Source organism: Hyperolius riggenbachi, chromosome 3 (genome assembly GCF_040937935.1).
Source record: "Hyperolius riggenbachi isolate aHypRig1 chromosome 3, aHypRig1.pri, whole genome shotgun sequence".
Classification (NCBI taxonomy): domain Eukaryota; kingdom Metazoa; phylum Chordata; class Amphibia; order Anura; family Hyperoliidae; genus Hyperolius; species Hyperolius riggenbachi.
In genome coordinates this window covers 412,796,901-412,815,377 of record NC_090648.1, presented here as the reverse complement: position 1 = coordinate 412,815,377, position 18,477 = coordinate 412,796,901, and the positions used below count along the sequence as shown (strand labels likewise).

At 43.0% G+C, this 18,477-nt stretch overlaps 1 protein-coding gene across 1 annotated transcript in view; it reads left to right on the top strand.

Moving 5' to 3' along the window:
- The window catches only part of SEPTIN8 (septin 8), a 117,458-nt gene that overhangs the window by 59,008 nt on the left and 39,973 nt on the right, over positions 1-18,477 (top strand). The window contains exon 2 of the mRNA XM_068273703.1: positions 13,271-13,385. Within this exon, the coding sequence (XP_068129804.1) occupies positions 13,271-13,385 (115 nt within the window). The remainder of the gene's footprint in view (positions 1-13,270; positions 13,386-18,477) is intronic.

The following is an 18,477-nucleotide window of genomic DNA, read 5'->3' as shown; positions in this document are numbered from 1 at the left end:
CTAATATAGGGTGTTGTTGTGTGTGCTTGCAGCACCAATGTTTGGAACTTCATACAGGGTTTCCATGTGTATATATTTGGTTTGCTGGGTTCTCATCCCTTTTTTATAGGTGACAAATGTATACGTTGGCACTATTGATCAGGAAGGCTTGAAAAAAATGTGTGGTCATTGGGATGCAAATACAAGATTATGCGAATACGTGCAGCTTAAAAATGTACTAATTTAATCCTGCACAGATGTGCTACCTGAAAGTACAGCTATTTTGCTGATGTGCTTTACATTGAATTTAGTACCATACATGGGAGGAAATTAAACCTCTTATTTTTTGTGCATGTATGATAAAAATGATTTCAATTCCGTATCTTTTTGTGTATATTTTTATGGATTTTTTATTTTTTTTATTTGTAATGTTTTGGGAACCTTTTATCACATCTCTGAATAATGTACCCACAGGCATATTGGCGGTTTCTCCACTGCTTCTGACTGTACACTTGGGAATTTGAGAAGTCTAGCATTCATATTTTCAGAATATGGGAAATTAAGCAGAATGAAGGAATACATGGAATCTCATGATTCCAGCCCTTGCAGGATATAAAAATGTGTCACCAGTTTTGAAAGTCATTTATCTGTATTACATGTAGACAGTTCTTATTTTATCGGAATCTACAGTTGTCCTAATGCAAAATGTCCATAAAGTGGACCTGTATGTTCTTAGTTTACACATATAGGTCTTCAACAATGGGTCCAATTTGGGAAGACAAAGTTAATGTGATAAGATGCATACTTTCTATTGATTTAAAAGCAAAATGTTCTTAAAGGGCACGTCCAGGAAGAATAAAAATAAAAAATCCACTTATCTGGGGCTTCCTCCAGCCCCTTGCAGCCATCTTGTGCCCTCAGCTCCGCTCCTCGCCGGTGGCCCGAGGTCCTCTTTAGTACTAGAAGAATACTTGCGCTCCGAGTGGCTCACATAGTCGCGCTGATGTCAGCTGGACTGTACTTCGCAGGTGCAACAGACGCCGTAGATCTGCGCCTGCGCAGTACAGTCCGGATGACGTCATTGCGACTCCGTGAGCCGCATGCTGGAGCCCAGGTAGATGCCGACCTCGCAAGGCATCTGAACCGGGAGCCACCGAAGCTGCGGCTAGGGCACAGGACGGCTGCCAGGGGCTGGAGAAAGCCCCAGGGTAAGTGATTTTTTTTATTTTTAGTCTTCCTGGACCTTCCCTTTTTAAATGTATGTAACTTATGGTGGCATTATTTCCATATTTTTGAAGTTCTGTAATTTTTTTTTTAGTACTACTTCAACCTCTGCTTTTCATAGGTTCCCCCCCCCCCCTTTTATAAAGGTCTTTAAGCTTCCCTTTTCCGTGGTGTATCACAGCACAAAAAACTTTGGACCGCCGAATACTATTGGGTTAACAATTAGCAGATTACAATTTCTAGATGAAATATATAATGGGCTGTTTTATTTCAGCTGTGTCTAATGGAAAGCAGTATTGTCCTCTTTCTGACTGAAAATACACTTAAATTGTCTATACAGAGTCTATTTTACAGCCAGCTTGATTACTTTGGTCAAATCTGCCAAAGATAACTTGACTCTAGAAAGCTTGGTATAATAAACTTTTCCGTTGATTGTAGATGTTATATCTGTTGGAAGCATGATTGGGCATTGTGACAAATTTTAAGTTTGAGCATGAGGGTGCTGGGGTTTGAAGACTACATAGCTTTATTCTGTCAGCGGTTTAATTGGTTCATATTCAAGTTGCTACTGAAATCTCAACATCAAATGGGTTAAGGTGGGTCCATCGTTCACTACTAACTAGTCAATCGACTGCTTGCCAGATTAGGCTGCTACCAACCTGTGTTTGGTTAACTTAAGAAATTGACAGATTTATTTATGCATTGAAATTACTTTACAATGCGCGAAAACCCTTTGAGATCTGTTAGAAGCAAGACTAAATTTCCAGGTTTGGGTGGACTTTCGTAGAAGTCACATTTGCCGGTTTGGTGTAACACAATCTGATTTAGAGCTGATGATACAATAAACAATACGGCTGTTCGTTTTTGATTCCAAACTGCAACAGAGGACACTTGTGGTTTTGTCCACGAGGCATTGGAGCCAAACCACATTACTATTGCTCTTTATAACTGAAAAGAATGTGTGCAAGACACACTCGTCCAAACCAAAGCTATGTATGAAAGTTTTCTTAACATTTTAATGATTCCTGGTTGAGCTACGATTATTCTGATTTTGTATATTAAAGCGTGACGCAGTAGTGTGCCGATTTTAGCGATCTCCACATGTACCGTTCATTGGCTGCTGCTGAATGTCTGCACAGTAGGTGGTCTGTTCTCCTGAGCTCTGCTGGTTTCTAACACCTATGCGTTCTCACATACTACTTACAGCCACCACCAACCTCTTTTTCAATGCTGCAGTTTTTAAGCTGTGTCGCTTTCTGCTTTGCTTCCACTCCCACTTCATATATAAATGTGCTTTCCGCTGCTCCCTTTTATTAGGCTTTTAAGTTCTCAGGTACTTTAATAAGGTAAAAAGGTTGATTGATTAGAAGAATTACTAAGATCTCTGATCCATAGAAAGCTCTGAAATCTGTCTGGGGGTCACATTACTCACTCTTTGAGGAGTTTGTCTGTAGAGCCATGAAGGGACATAACTAAAGCTTGCAGTTGCCTGGAAACACTCATACTTGTGGGACGTTCTCTGAATAAACTGAGTCTAGTGGCATAGCTATTTAATTATTTAGAAAGTCACTTTTGCTTTTATATTTTGGCATATATACTTTTTCAAATGCTGTTTGAAAGGAAAAACGGAATTTTGCAACTTGAAACATTACGTTCTCTGTGCATGTGTAAATGGAGGTCAAGGGGGAAAATGTTTGGTACAATTCTACGACTAACGTCATATGGTTTCCACCAGTTTAGGCCTGGATTTAAGTCTGCTAGGGGGTTTAGTGATCTGAGGATCACCCGGTGAGGTTCCATTGCGTTCCATGGATTTTCTCCTTACCTCCATTTTAATAGGTTGGTTTGAGACCATATTTACAATGTTTTCAAGCTGTGCATATAATATATCCATACTGCTTAGTTGTATTGTTTATAAAACTGTAATGTTCATTGTTCTCATACTCGTCCTGCACGACCGTGGGAAGCCTCTCTGTCAGGCATCATGAGCCATCCCTTCTTCCCCCTTCATAGCAACAGACACATTTGTACAGAACTTGCCCTTGAACCATCATATGAGTGATTTAGTCCTGATCCTTGCAGACGACCATTATTGTGCATGTGTATGAGGCTTTACTCTGTAAAGTTGCAGAGACAAGTAAGAAATTAAATTAAAAAATATGCTCAGATTCCCCTGATGGTTTTCAGTGAAGATGCCTTTTTGACCTGCTCTTACTAAATGAAAAATTAACAAATAAATATGCATTACCTACAGTAGTCAGTAAAATGGCTGCAGGATGGCAACAAAACAGTAGTCAACATAATGGCTTCTGGAGGGTAACAAGACAGCAGATGTGTAGACTAGCAATATCCCCCCTGGGATCAACTAGCAGCAGGTTTTCTAAATGTGGTGATTTGAAAAGCTCTGGCTAATGTAATGCTATGTGTGTGATCCCACTTGAGGGATTTTTTTTTATTTTTTTTTACTACAAATCACAAGCGTTTAGGAAAGCACTGGTAGTGGCTCCCAGGCCTTACACATTTACAGCCAAGGGTCTACATCCTGATCCGCCCTATTAGTTTGATAAGTTTGCTCTGGCTTTTCTGCACTTAATTTGTGTATGGAGAGTAACGTGAGCCAGGGCGGGGTGCCAATCCTACAGACACAGACTGTTCTAATGTCCTCTCTATTTCATTCATTTCTGCATAGACTTAAGGCTCATACACACGCCGTACTAAAGGCAATGACTAGTCTGTCGTCACCTCCCGCTGGGCGGGTTTCAGCAGACAGTACAGCGTGTGTACAGTCTGTCGGCGAACTGATAAGGCTGTTTCTGAACGATCCGCCCGGCGGATCGTTCAGAAACAGCCTTGTCAGTCCGCCGACAGACTGTACACACGCTGTACTGTCTGCTGAAAGTTGCCTTTAGTACGGCGTGTACGAGCCTTTACTGTATATACTTAAGTATAAGTCTAGAAATTTTAAGTCTGATTCACTTTATAAAAGTATAGGAGTCAACTTCTACACGAGTCATGGGCAACACTGAGCACGCTGAGTAATGTGTATATTTTGACATATAAGACTACTTTTTAACCCTTTAAAATCATCTGAAAAGTCAGGGGTCATCTTATACGCCGGGTGTCATTGATGTTGGGTTAGATCACCTATCCGGTTACCGATTCTCAGATCTCACTGCGGAGTACTGTATTGAAGCGATGCAGGCGCACATGTGCGAAATCTGAGAGGCAGAGAAGGAGGGTAAATAGGTTACAAGGGTGGGCCAGAAGGGTAAAAGAGACTTGTTTTATGGGCACAGCGCCCAAATATTACATACCACTCTGATAAACAGGAGAGCTGAACAATCCAACCAGTCAATCTCTTATATACTGGGTACCACACACAGTACAGCACCATATCTGTTCATACATAGCACCAGTATATGATTTTTTTCATTTTTTTATTTGGTTGCATTGGAAGAGGGGTAGTTTTATACGGCAAGCATATCCCAAACTCTATATTTTAACTGGAAAAGTTGTCTTATACACTTCAATATACAGTAGGGACATTCCCATTTGCAGCAATTTACCCAGTGGTAAGTGATAATTTGAGGAAATGCCAAGAAAACACAGGTCTAAAAGTTCTGGCCACAACAATTAACAAGGAAAGGGGCAGGGGCAAATACTGGGCTGCATAAAAGGGAGTGAATAAGTGCAGCACTTGGGGGCCTGGAGGAGGTATTAGCTGCTTTTAAGCGACAGAAGGGGTTAATGGTTGCAATACTGTATGCAGTGCAGTCATTAATCCCTCCTGAGCCCAATTGCAGCCATTAACTTTGCTGGGTAGATTTGTACTTAAGGGACAGTGCCTGGACCAACCCCTTTGTACCAAACTGTATACATGTGTCTTGCTACTGGACTGGCTGCATGCCCCCTGGCTGTTTATGATCCTTACCATACAGGTGGTTTGGGGTGGAGTTTTTGAGCTGTGTGTACTGCTGTAGAACGTGTGGATTTAGCCCTCTGCCTCCCATAAACTGGGTGCCGAGTAAAACCCTCTCTCGTGTACTTGTAGATTTATACTTGAGTCAATAAAAAAAATCCAGCTTAAGAGGGTTGAATATTGGAGTCAACTTATACACGAGATCGACTTGTATTCGAGTGTATACGGTATGTGTGCATCCCTCAACGTAATGTACAGATCCCTGTGTGAAATGAGGCTAGGACAAAGCTGAATTTCCCATGTAGGAAATTGGTTAATACATTCCTGTGACATGGAGATGGATCACTGATTAATAATGCCCTCCATTCTTAGCATGTTGATCCTAATGTCTTGGCAGACTCCAGATAAGCTGAATTTGGCGCTGTGAATTTTATTCTAAGGATGTGTTTTCATCCAGCATTTCCTATGCAGCAAGCACTGAATCTTATGTGGAAGTTATCATGGGACGTTCAGTGATTTGTGTCAGTGTACCCTTTTAGTTGTCTTTATAAATTAATCACCTAACAAGGTGAGTCACTAAAAAAGAAATAGCTGGAAATTGGATGGACAGGTGTTCAGTATGCTGGGGATGGTATACCGCCATTTATGCCATAAACTTATGCTTTTTTTTTAAGGGACAACTTAAGCATTATAAGTATTGTTTAATTTTTACAGTACCCTTAAGCAATTTTATTTAGGTTTTTTTAAATACGCCCTACATTGTCCATGTATGGTAATGATGGTGCATTTGGCTTGCTCCTTTGATTACAATACTGTCTGAGGCCCAGTGCACACCAAAACCGCTAGCAGATCCTCAAAACGCTAGCGGTTTTGAGAGCAGATATTTGGCCGGGTGCACACCAAGCGTATTTTGTATGCGATCCACCAGCCGCATCAGCCAGTGAAAACGCTTGGCTATTGTATTTCAATGTGTGGTGCACACCGGCGGTTTGAGGTTTTTTAGCAAACCGCAAACGCGCAGCAGGAGGCGCGTTTGCGGCTTGGCAAAAACCTCAACCGCCGGTGTGCACCATCCCATTGCAATACATTAGCCAAGCATTTTTCCAGGCGGATGCGGCCGGCGGATCGCTCCAAAAACCGCTCAGTGTGCACTGGCCCTATCGCTGTATTAAAGGGAGTCACTATGGTTCTGCTGTTCTTACTTGTAAATGAGTCCCATATGTGCTAGTATTTACAGAGGAGGTGTTCCATGACACCATCTCTTGAACATTAACTCTCAGTTTAAAACTTGAACATAAATAATCACTAACCATGATATGAATTGGTTGCATATGAAGATGCTGCTACAAGGTTTCACATAAATACCAGAAGTCGTTTATCTGGAAGAACTGCTAATAACACTTCTGTTTCTTACCCTCATACATTGTAATGGAGAGGTAACCAAAGCAGTGAAAAGTGGCAGCTGCCGCCCTGTGTTCTCTGTGCAACAGTGGCGTTGAAATGGGGGATGCAGAGGTTGCCACTGCATCATGGCCTCAACATGCGTTCCTCCTCCTGTCCTGTATTAGCTCTGTACTGGTATAGTAGTGGTCAAGGTCACCACTATATGTTAGGGTGACCATATTTTGATTTCCAAAAAAGAGGACGATCACAACAGCATGTGGGCGTGGTCATGGGTGGGGCCAAATATACAAGACCTTAGCAGTGTGCTGTTCAACTTCGTGGGCATGGAGGGACGTTTTTTTTTTCCAGACCACATGGTGGAGGGCCTGCCAACCACAAAATGCAATCAGATTCGCAGAAGAATTTCCCACAAAAGTCAATGAGATTGGCAGCAGATTTCCCTACAAATGTGCGGACAAGGTATATGTCCGCAGTATAGGTTAGATAGGAATATGGCCCCAGTATAGGTTAGATAGGAATATGGCCCCAGTATAGCTTAGAATCTCAGGCCCTTATGCTCCCACAGGCCGCCCACACAGCAGAGTGACTTCACTGCTAACTCAGGCCCTTATGCTCCCACAGGCTGCCCACACAGCACCAGCGTGACTTGAATCAATTCACTGACACTGACAGACTGAACTCAGGGCTCAGGCTGTGCTGCTGAGCTGCTCCCACAGGTCACACACAAACAGCACCAGTGATCAGCCCAGCGTGAGTCCCACTGAACTCAGGCTGTCTCTGGCTGTCTCCACCCCTCTGCTCTGCAATTTGCTCTGTCTCAGTGGATGGGGGCGGCTGGAGGTGGAGCAGAGCAGCAGGAAGGGATTGACTCACTGCCTAGCCCGAGGAAGAGCCGTTTGAGTCAGGAGTCAGGAGCTGAATGAGATGAGCCGAACACTGGGAGCCCAAGCTGCAGAAGAACAGCTTGCAGAGAGAGAAGATCCACTGAGGCTGAGATGAGCCAAACACTGTGAGCCAGCGACAGAAGAACCACTTGCAGAGATCCACTGAGGCTGAGATGAGCCGAACACTGCGAGCCCACGCAGCAGAAGAACAGTTTGCAGAGAATCTCTGCAAATGGTTCTTCTGCCTTGGGCTCGCTGTATTCGGCTCATCTCAGCCTCAGTGGATCTCTGCAAGCAGTTCTTCTGTCACTGGCTCACAGTGTTCGGCTCATCTCAGCCTCAATGGATCTCTGCAAGCTGTTCTTCTGCCACTGACTCGCAGTGTTCGGCTCATCTCAGCCTCAATGGATCTCTGCAAGTGTGTTCGGCTCTCCGGACAGATCAAATATCCGGGAGGACAGCCCGGACAGGTCTGAAAAAGTGGACCTGTCCGGGCAAAAGAGGACACATGGTCAGCCTACTATATGTGCTTTGAATAGTGATAATAATTAACTATTCCCTTTCCTCTACTTGTACATTTCTCTCAGTGGCTATCTTTGGAGAGCCAGCTTTTGTCATCTGTAGTATGATTTAGGCCAAACATGCTTGAAATCACAGCACCATGAGATATGACTAGCCTCAGAGCAAACTTCCCTTCACCATATACTGAGTGTATCTGTCACTACACATTAATTCAATGTAAGAGCAAATAGCAGAGAATGAACACGTTACTGAGTATTTGAATAATGTTTTCAGCAAACTCATGGTGAACCAGAACCTAGCAGTGTATACGGGGCTACAAAGGACCAAAAAGCCCTCTTACTAAAAACGCTGCTCTATGCCTGAATAATTGTAAATTTCTGTTTTGCCTAGTGTTTTTTCAGTAAGGGATTTTTGGTCCTTTTTTATAGCCCCTCATACACAGCTAGGAGTTCTGGTTCACCATGACCTTGCTGAACAGGCAGTCTGTAACTCTGGGAGTTTCAAATCCTACCTCAGAGCCATATTAATCTATGCCATGCACTGATGAGGAACAACTAGTCCAAAACAGTCTGTATGTATGTTGGATTAGTATGACTCTCTATAATTTAGGAAGCTGACGCATCATTGCATTCCTGGAGGTGCGTTTGGCTTTTGGGGGCAACAAAGGGATGATTTGCATATTCAGCAGTAAAGCATTGGGGGGGGAGACCTCCTATGCTTACTCCAACTTGATTAATCACAAATACCTTCTGTTTTAAAGTGTACAAGGTGACATGAGATAAAAGTGTATGTACAGTACACAACATAAATAACCAGGCTGTTTTATTTGTTTTGTTTTTGATGCCTGAAAATTAATTTCTTGACATGGAAGTGACCGCTTCTGTCTTGTCGATACGAATCTAGTAAGCATCACTGATAAGCAAATTATAGTGATAAAGGTTTTACTGGCAGAATATAACTTCTAAGGGCAGGGAGAGAAAAATACATGAACTATTGACCTTTTTCTAACTCTGGGACACTTAATAGGTTGCCACTGATTAGTTAGAGTAAAACAATCAACCTACTTTGTAAGTGTTTAAGTTTAAAATAAACCATGGGATAAGTCATTGTAGGTGTATAAGGATAAATAGAATTGTTTATCTTCGTTTATTTTCACCTCGGATTCACTTTAGGAAGGCATGTTTGTTTTTTGTGGCATGTCATGCCTAGACTGTACCTTACCTGTGAAATTATGTATTGGGTTTACCCCTTTCTGTTAGTCTTCTTGAAGTCTTAGTTTCAGCCCAACGAAGTAGATCTTGTGTTAAAAAAAACCCACTATATAAAAAAAAAAAAGTTTTATGTCCTCTTAGAATGACTAAATCCTCATTTTACACTCTCAAATTCAACAAGAACAGTGAGTGATTTGCTTGTACTATATTTAAGAGCTGCATGGAGTGCTGCAGCAAAAGTCTCTTTCACTCACATCCTGGTCCTGCTGTGTTTGACTTTTCAGTTCTTTGCACATTTTATGGGCAAATCATGGCACATTGTGCTATTTTCAGATGAAAGGATAAGAATGTGAAAAAGCGAATCCCCCTCTTTTTCACTACAGTACACTTTGTGTGATTTAATAGATGTTGATTGTGAAAGAAAAACAAGTATGTGGGTGATGACTTAACCCATTGTGTGTATGTCTTAGCAAATCATGTACTGTATATGCTCTACTATAAGTCTAGAAATTTAGGTCAGACTCTCTAAATAAGGCCTCGTTCACATTACAAACGCGGATGGGCACGCACGCGAAATGCAACGCGTACGAACGCACGCCATCCGCGTTTGTATGCGTTGCGTGGCTGATCCCATCACTGAAAACTGAATGGGACAGCCACGCGTTTTTGCAAAAAAAATGCGTGCAGCATGCGTTCCCGGACCGCACAGGTCCGGAACACATGCAGTGTGAACATCAGACATTGCACTCTATGCAATGTCTGATGTCGTGCGTGTCGGCCACCTGCACGCGTTTCCAAAACGCGGCTGGAAACGCGTGCAGTGTGAATCGGGCCTAAAAGTATAGGGGTCGACTTGTTAACAAGTCACGAGGAACACTGAGCGCATTGAGTAATATGTGTACTATTAGTAACATTCCCAATTGCAGCAACCTATTGATAAGTGACACTTTCTTGATAAAGGAAACGCCAAGAAAACACAGGTCTGAAGAATTAACAAGGAAAAATACTGGGCGGCAGGAAGGGGATGAATAACTGCTGCACTTGGGGGGTGCCTGGAGGAGTTATTGGCTGCACTTAAGGGACAGGAGGGGTTAATGGCTGCAATACTGTATACAGTGCTGTCATAACGCCCTCCTGGATCCCAAATGCAGCTATTAATTCTTCCTGATCCCCAAGTAAAGCCATTAACTTTGCTGGGTAGACTTTTATACTTGAGTCAGTATAAAATTCCAGCTTAACGGAGTTATCAGGCTTTTCACCGTCAGCCGTTCGCCGCCGCTGCCTCCTGTTCCCCGCCGATGACGTCAGGCCACCACGTGGAGCGGAGCGTACTGCGCAGGTGCAGAACTACTGCGCCTGCGCAGTATGCTCCGAAGCCACGTGGCAGTGGTTGGCAGCGCACGCTCACGCAGACCTCCAGGTCAGCCTGATGTCATCGGCGGGGACCGGGAGGCAGCGGTGGCGAACAGCTGACAGCGGAGCTGCGGCGAGGGATATGCTGGGAACTTGGGGCTGGACGAAGCCCTGGGTAAGTAGCACTTATTTTCTTTTTAAAAGCCTGATAACTCCTTTAAGAGAGTCAAATATTGCAGTTAACTTATACACTAGGTAGACTTATATTCGAGGATATACAGTAAATGGATCACTGTTATAGGAATACAGTGTGTATGTATCCAGTACGTGCCAGCCTAATGGACTATGGGTATACTTGCAAGCTGGTGTCTGATGCTCCTTAGATGCCTGCTTCCTAGTGGCTTGTTGATATTTTAACACCCAGCTGTAGGGGGAATTTTTTTTTTTTTTTGTAGTTTACCTGTACCACTAAAATACGGTGTACCTCAGGGCGCAATATTATCACCTTTACTTTTTACCATATACATGCTGCCACTTGGAGAAATCATACAAAAACATGGCCTGACATATCATCGCTATGCTGATGACACCCAGCTATATTTGTCATTCAAACCTGACGTCACAGACCCTACTCCACAAATGAACGCATGCTTAGCTGAGCTTCAGGAGTGGATGAATAATAATTGGCTAAAACTTAATGCTGACAAAACTGAGGTTCTTGTTATCGAGGGCCAGGGCTCAACAGCAAAGCGGCCCCAGTCTCAACCAACACCGCTAAGGATAGGGAGCTCAGACCTGAACAACTCAGACTCTGTGCGCAGCCTGGGAGTACTGATTGATGGGAAACTAAGCTTCAGGAATCAAATCTCAGCTGTTGTGAAACATTCCTTTTTTCACCTAAGGAATATTGCAAGGATTAAACACCTAATTCCTTCAGAGGATCTTCCAATCCTAGTTCATGCCTTCGTCACATCAAGGTTAGACTACTGCAACATCCTCTACACAGGCCTGCATAAGAAAGACTTACGCCGCCTGCAATTAGTACAGAATGCCGCCGCAAGGCTGTTAATGAGCCAACCCCGCCATTGCCACATAACACCAACCCTGTGCTCACTCCACTGGCTACCGATAAAATGGAGAATTCTGTTTAAGATTGGCTTACTGACATTCAAATCCTTGCACAATCTGGGCCCTGGATACCTGAAGGACTTGTTGCAACTGCGTCACCCCCCCCCCCCCCCCCCACAATCTTAGATCAAAAGGACGTAACACCTTGGTCACCCCCAGAGTCCACCTCAAAACCTTTGGAGACAGAGCCTTTTGTCATGCTGCCCCTACACTTTGGAACTCCCTGAAACACCCAATCAGGACAGCTCCATCCCTGGATGCATTTAAGTCTAAACTGAAAACCTACCTCTTCAGTCTGGCATTCATGAACATCTGACTATCTCCTCTGTAACACAACCCAGCCTGCAACCCTGTATTAATCTGAGACACAGCTATGCGCTTTGAGTCCTATGGGAGAAAAGCGCTTTACAAATGTTATTGTTATTATTGTTGTAGATACATTACTCGCAGATAATTAGGTCTTCATTCCTACTCAAGCCAGCAGTCTGACTAAAGACTCGTACACACGTGTAACTTTTCCTGTCCAACTATCGGCCAAACTTGTCTGTAGGGGGATAGGTTGGGCATGTGTACACGTGGCAAACGACTAGACGAGCGACTGATGAGGCGGTTTGCCTGATCCAACCAGTGGATCTACTGGTCACCTATTGTGCAGGTTAGCCACGTGTACAAGTCATTTAAACTACTTGTTTTTTGAATGCAAATATGGTGCTTGTGCAGTATTAAAATGAGTTGGTTGTTTAGTTGGTCAGTGCATACAAGATACTTTGTTTATTCTTTGGTAGGGATGGTAAATGAGATGCAGAATATTCTGAGTTAAAGCATAATTTATGCACTTTTTTATGCAAATCTATTCAGTCTGCAATGGACCATTTAAATCCCCCCCCCCCCAGCTTCATTCGATCGGTCCACTTTTAGGCCTGAAAACCCACTAGGAGAGATTTTCTGAGCTTTTTTAGGATTTGAAAACTTTTGCTAATATAATGCTATGGGTGTGATCTAACGATTAGAAAATTGCTCCTAGTGGGTTTCTGGCCTCAAGCTGCATATATTTGCATAGGTCTGCATATCATTGACCATTTCTATTTTCTGGATACATCCTGACCTAAATAAATGACAAATATCTGCAGAAAAATGCAATAATTCAGCCCTAGTGTACAGGGTCCATATTGCATCCATGGAGATGGAAATGAGTTGGGATAGCAAAAAAAAAAAAGTCTTCGGTTTCCTGATCATTTGATGAGAGAATGGTTCCCTGTCCAGTGACTAGCCTCCTTTGTATGCTGGTGGATGTGCTGTGTGCAGGGAAAGTAACTTGCCTTACCTTCTTTTCTCTGGTATTTCTTCTCGCTTAGCTGCATAAAACACTTGTGCCCAGTATATGATTGTATGTTGCCGTGTGCCGTGTAGAAGACCTGTTCTTCCCCTTTAACACCCCGGGGATCACATTTTTCTTGCTGATGTTTCTTCGCTGATTTGCAGAATGTCTGGAATGTAGCATATCAAAACAAAATGGTGTCTCACTCCATAGGACATGGCTGCATGTTATCCCCTGCTTATACCAGTAGCTTGCTATGTTTTACCCTGTATGTGCCTCAGAAGCAGATCCTAATTGTGTGTTCATTTCTTTTCTTTTTGCCTGACAGAATGAAGATAAACGCAGCCTCGCACTGGGCGGCCATGTGGGTTTCGACAGCCTTCCAGATCAGCTTGTTAGTAAATCTGTTACTCAAGGCTTCTGCTTCAACATCCTCTGCGTGGGTAAGCTTCTGCTCTTGCACTGAGAGCCACACACTGCTTGATGCTAGAGATTAATTCCTAAGTTCAGAAAGCATCATTTTTTTTTTTCTTAATGTGCATTTAGTATACTTTTTTTTATTAATTATGCTTAAAATCTTTGTAAGGGCCTTTTTCCACTATACAGCTAAATTGCAAATCGCTAGTGATTTTTAAATCGCTAGGGTTGCTACTTTATCATAGAAATCATGAGAAGTATTTTCCATTATAGTGATTCGATTTGCAAATCGCAATCGCTTTCTGTAGCGATTTTAAGAGGGATAATGCAATGCAAAATCGCAACTGCATAACAAAATTAATGAAAAATTATCGCTGGCGTTTGATTGCGATTGCTAGTGGAGAAGGGCCTCTAAAAGGTGTTTCAGTTTTGGCAAAATAAAAATGAAAAATGCCTGTAGCACCAATCAGTGGCAAAGCATGTGGTTTCGACGCACGGAGTTCACCGCCAGGCGCCAAAGTCAGACACCCCATAGCAGCAGTGTAATGCTGCGCGGGGTGCGTAACGGTAATCCAGGGCTCCGGCTGTTTCCAGACCCCAAATCACATCTCCATGCGAGTTATAACAATTTGGAGGGGAATAGTATTGCGACAACTCGGAGGGGAATAGTATTTAACGCCGCCAAGGAGTTTTACGGCAGCAGTGAGAGCAGTCATTCGGGTCTTCTCGGCACCCAACTAGCATGCGGCGGTACAGTACATACGCAATCAATGGATTCTCAGTTGCTTTCTATATCCACTAGTTAACTGCTCACTTCCAGTCGGTTTTAAGCTAGCTACATGCTCCTGGCATAGATTAGTGGCTCCACCTCTGTGCTGAGCACTGCGGGCATCACCACCCTACACTTCCATACTTAATAGGCTATCAGTCATCGAGGAGGCATGGCTTCAGTTGGCATCAGTTGGAGTAATCTCACTCCCCATGCATACACATGTGACTAAAGAGGGCGTGTTATTAGCCTTATTGAAAAGTTATTGCAAGGCCAGGACCAACTTTTACTTATGCCATTCTACAGGCTACTTTCCTTTGCTACATGTTATGAAATAGTCATTATACGGCTTATTGAACGTAGGCTCACTCTTATGTCTGTGGACACATGCAACCAGCTGTTTTAGTGGAAGTGTTCTGTATGCATTAGCCCTCATTTGAGTTGAGGTGTGTGTGTGTGTGTGTGTGTGTGTGTGTGTGTGTGTGTGTGTGTGTGTGTGTGTGTGTGTGTGTGTGTGTGTGCGATTTATAGCCTTACTCAGTGGGTTCCTCCGATGCAGGTTAGAAGACTGAGTGAATTAAGGTTTTTTTCTTTTTTTTTTTTTCTTTTTCTGCTTGATTTTTATGCCCGTGTTCCTGTTTATGGTTCCTCCTACGTTCTGTGGCATTACTGGTCTGGGAAGTAGAGTGATCTTTCATATAGGGACATTAGGCATTGCTTTGTACTGCTAAAATATACCTGTAATCTTACTACGGTGGTGCAAAAGAGCTTTTTCTTAAGCTTCATACACATGCTAGATGGCACTCTGCAAAGACGGCCATTCAGGACCATCTTGGCTGAAAATCTAGAGTGCGTCCAGGTGACCCCCCAGTGCTTCCTAAAAATCCGGAATGCTGAACCTTTAGAGACCTTAACATCTGACTGAAGGCAGAACCCATTGTTCCCCCTCTTCACCCCTCTCACTAGAAGGCGCTCCATCCTGTGCCATGCTATGGTCTCTCTCAGGAAGCATGTATGCACCTTTAGACTTATTAATCACTTCCGTACCAGCAGTCTCTGCCCCCTTTTAAAGAGAATCTGTACTCTAAAATTTTTACAGCAAAAAGCATACCATTCTATTCATTATGTTCTCCTGGGCCCCTCTGTGCTGTTTCTGCCACTCTCTGCTGCAAGCCTGGCTTGAAATTAACAGTTTTAGGCAGTGTTTACAAACAAACTAACCAGCTTGTGATAGGCTCACATAAGCAGAGTGTGTGAGTCATACAGAGCCTGCAGGGGGCCTGCAGAGTGTGTGTATCGCTTCTATCCAATCACAAGCAGCCCTGCACATTCCACACATTCAAGCCTTAGCCCGACAGAGCCGACAGAAGGAAACAGATTAGATCATATAACACAGATAACACAGCCACTGTGCAATTAGGAAAGGCTGCAGTAAGCCAGAGCACATTAGAACAGGCAAAGGAACTTATAGGATAGATGAACTAAGGCTGAAATTTTTGTTACAGAGTCTCTTTAAAGAGAATCTGTATTGTTAAAATCGCACAAAAGTAAACATACCAGTGCGTTAGGGGACATCTCCTATTACCCTCTGTCACAATTTCGCCGCTCCCCGCCGCATTAAAAGTGGTTAAAAACCGTTTTAAAAAGTTTGTTTATAAACAAACAAAATGGCCATCAAAACAGGAAGTAGGTTGATGTACAGTATGTCCACACATAGAAAATAAATTCATACACAAGCAGGCTGTATACACCCTTCCTTTTGAATCTCAAGAGATCATTTGTGTGTTTCTTTCCCCCTGCAGCTATCTTCCACTGAAGTGTCAGGCTGTTTCTTCCTGCAGAGTGCAGACAGCTCTGCCTGTATGTAATTCCTCAGTATGTGAAAGCCCAGCCAGCTCAGAGGAGGATTTATCCAGCTTGTAAAAGATAAGAGAAGAGAGAAGCTGCCCTAATCTAAATAATACACAGGCAGTGTGCAGAGAGGGGCCTGGAGGGGGGAGATGCATCACAGAACCACAACACTGAAGAACTTGGCAGCCTTCCAGACACAGGCTGACAAGTCTGACAAGAGAGAGATAAGTTGATTTATTACAGAGATGGTGATAGTAGAAAGTGCTGCAGTAAGCCAGAACACATTAGAATAGCTTTTGGAACTTGTAGGATGATAAAAAACAGGATGCAATTTTTGTTACGGAGTCTCTTTAAAGACCAGAGACTGCTGGTACCATAGAACGGCACTTCCCAAAGAATTGCCACACATACCCGCCACTCCTCCATCCCTGCAGGCACATCTCTCTTCAGTGGCTCTTGATGCTGTCCATTAATTTAAGCCAATGGCATTGGCTTACAGTGATGGCAGGGTCAGGAGCCAATAAAATCTGCTGACCGGCTCACACAGCTCTGCTGTCATACTGACAGCAGGGCGAGTGATCTGCGGGGGGGACGGGGAGGGAGTGGGCGCGATCGGTAGCAGCAAGAGCGTGCGGTGGGATGATTGAAATCTACGCCCTGGCAGGTATAACAGGATCAGAACAGCGTAGATTTAAATTATTAAGGTCCGGAAGTGGTTAAAGATTGAGGATTGCCTCATAAGCAAAAGAGAGAAAGAGAAGAGAGCGCTTCTATGGGGAAAAAACTTTGCATTTCTTTTGCTATTAGCAATCTGAATCAGATATTTGCAAGCGTATCTCACATGGCCAATGTTCCACTCCTCTGATGTCAACCATGGTCAGCGGGGAAATCAACAAGGGTACGTGGTAGAGCCGGTGTCTAGGCAAGCTCCGGGTGCTAATGACTATGTATTTTGACACACTGATGCGTCTTTGTCCAGTCAGTTTTACCCGCACTATTTTTACAGTCTTGTACATGCATTTGTATTGCAAGCTGAATTAAAGGTATTGCACCATATAAGCGCTCGCTCTCCTTTTTCTGATACAGACACCTGTCACATTCCATTATTGAGAGAGCTGCTTTGGATGATACCTTTCCTCCTTTGGTCTGACGCTGGCAGTAGAGAACTGGTTTACTTTGGACATTATATCTTTGAGTCCTAGTTGTAACACGTGCATATATTTGTCTATTGCCTTTATAAGCAGGTTTATGGACAATTTGCATTGTAGGTTGTAAGAGCAATTTGGTGGTGCTCTACAATGAGGAATGTCCTTAGTGAATGCCAGATTTTTATCCAGCGCAGTTTTTACAAATGTTTCACAGTATTTGCTGCCCACCATGGTCCAAGCTGTGCACATTACTCTATAAAAATTGATTGAACTGTCAAGGGTTCCTCCTGAATGTGCTTTATTAAGCTTGGGTTACCTGTCTAGAAATACTATGGGTCAGCTCCAGAATATGGATCTGTAAATGATTTCCCTTCCATTCCATCTAACGCTTGCAATAATAAACCACACACACTACAAAGCTAGCAATAGATAGGTGACATGACTTTCTTCCACGATGGCTGACGTCTTATGGCTGCCGTTTAGTTGGTATAGAAGTTGCTGCGTTAGTCCCTTTCTGATCACAGCTTTTTCCATGTCACAAGGGTATGTGAAGCCTGTGCTCTGCTCAGTTGTTTCTGCATAGATGTTGCTTAAAGCGGAATATAACCCTGCATTTCAACTTTGCTCTAAAATATTATTTACAGCATATTATATGCAAAAAGCATTTTTTTTTACTAGACCAGCATTGGAAGGGTTAAACACAGAGGTTTAAAGGTCCTGGAGAGATATGCAGAAGTTCAGATAGATACATTCTATTTAGTTACATGTATCTATTAATAAACAGTTACACACTCTTTGGCTGTCCTCCAAGCTCCTTCTCAGTGAGAGAGATGAGTCACATTCAACACTTAGATACATTATGTAAACAAAATATATCTATTTCAGCTTCGGATGCGTCTGCAGAAATCTAAAGGAACTTTAAAGCCCTGTGTAACCCTTCCAATGCTGGTCTAGTAAAAAAAAAAATGCTGGTTGCATATAATATACTGTAAATAATGTTTTAGAGCAAAGTTGAAATGCAGGGTTATATTCCGCTTTAAGTTTTTCTGTTTATTGTTAGGAATGCTTACAAATTACATAATGTTTCTGAAATTCTAGTGGAATCAACTGCGATAGTGATAATTGCCACATAGCATCACTGGCCGCTATAGGACTGACAACCAGTGATTAGAGGTTTCCATTGTTGCTGCCCACAGCTCTATATCACAGTTTTGCTATGTGTCATGAGGCTAGCAGGAGGGTCAGAGAAACTATTTATCACCAAGGCCTTTTATGGGCAAATTCTCACAACTCTTAGTGCTTTTTTTAACATCCTTTTTTTTTTGCTAAGAAAGTGGCATTTTTCACCAA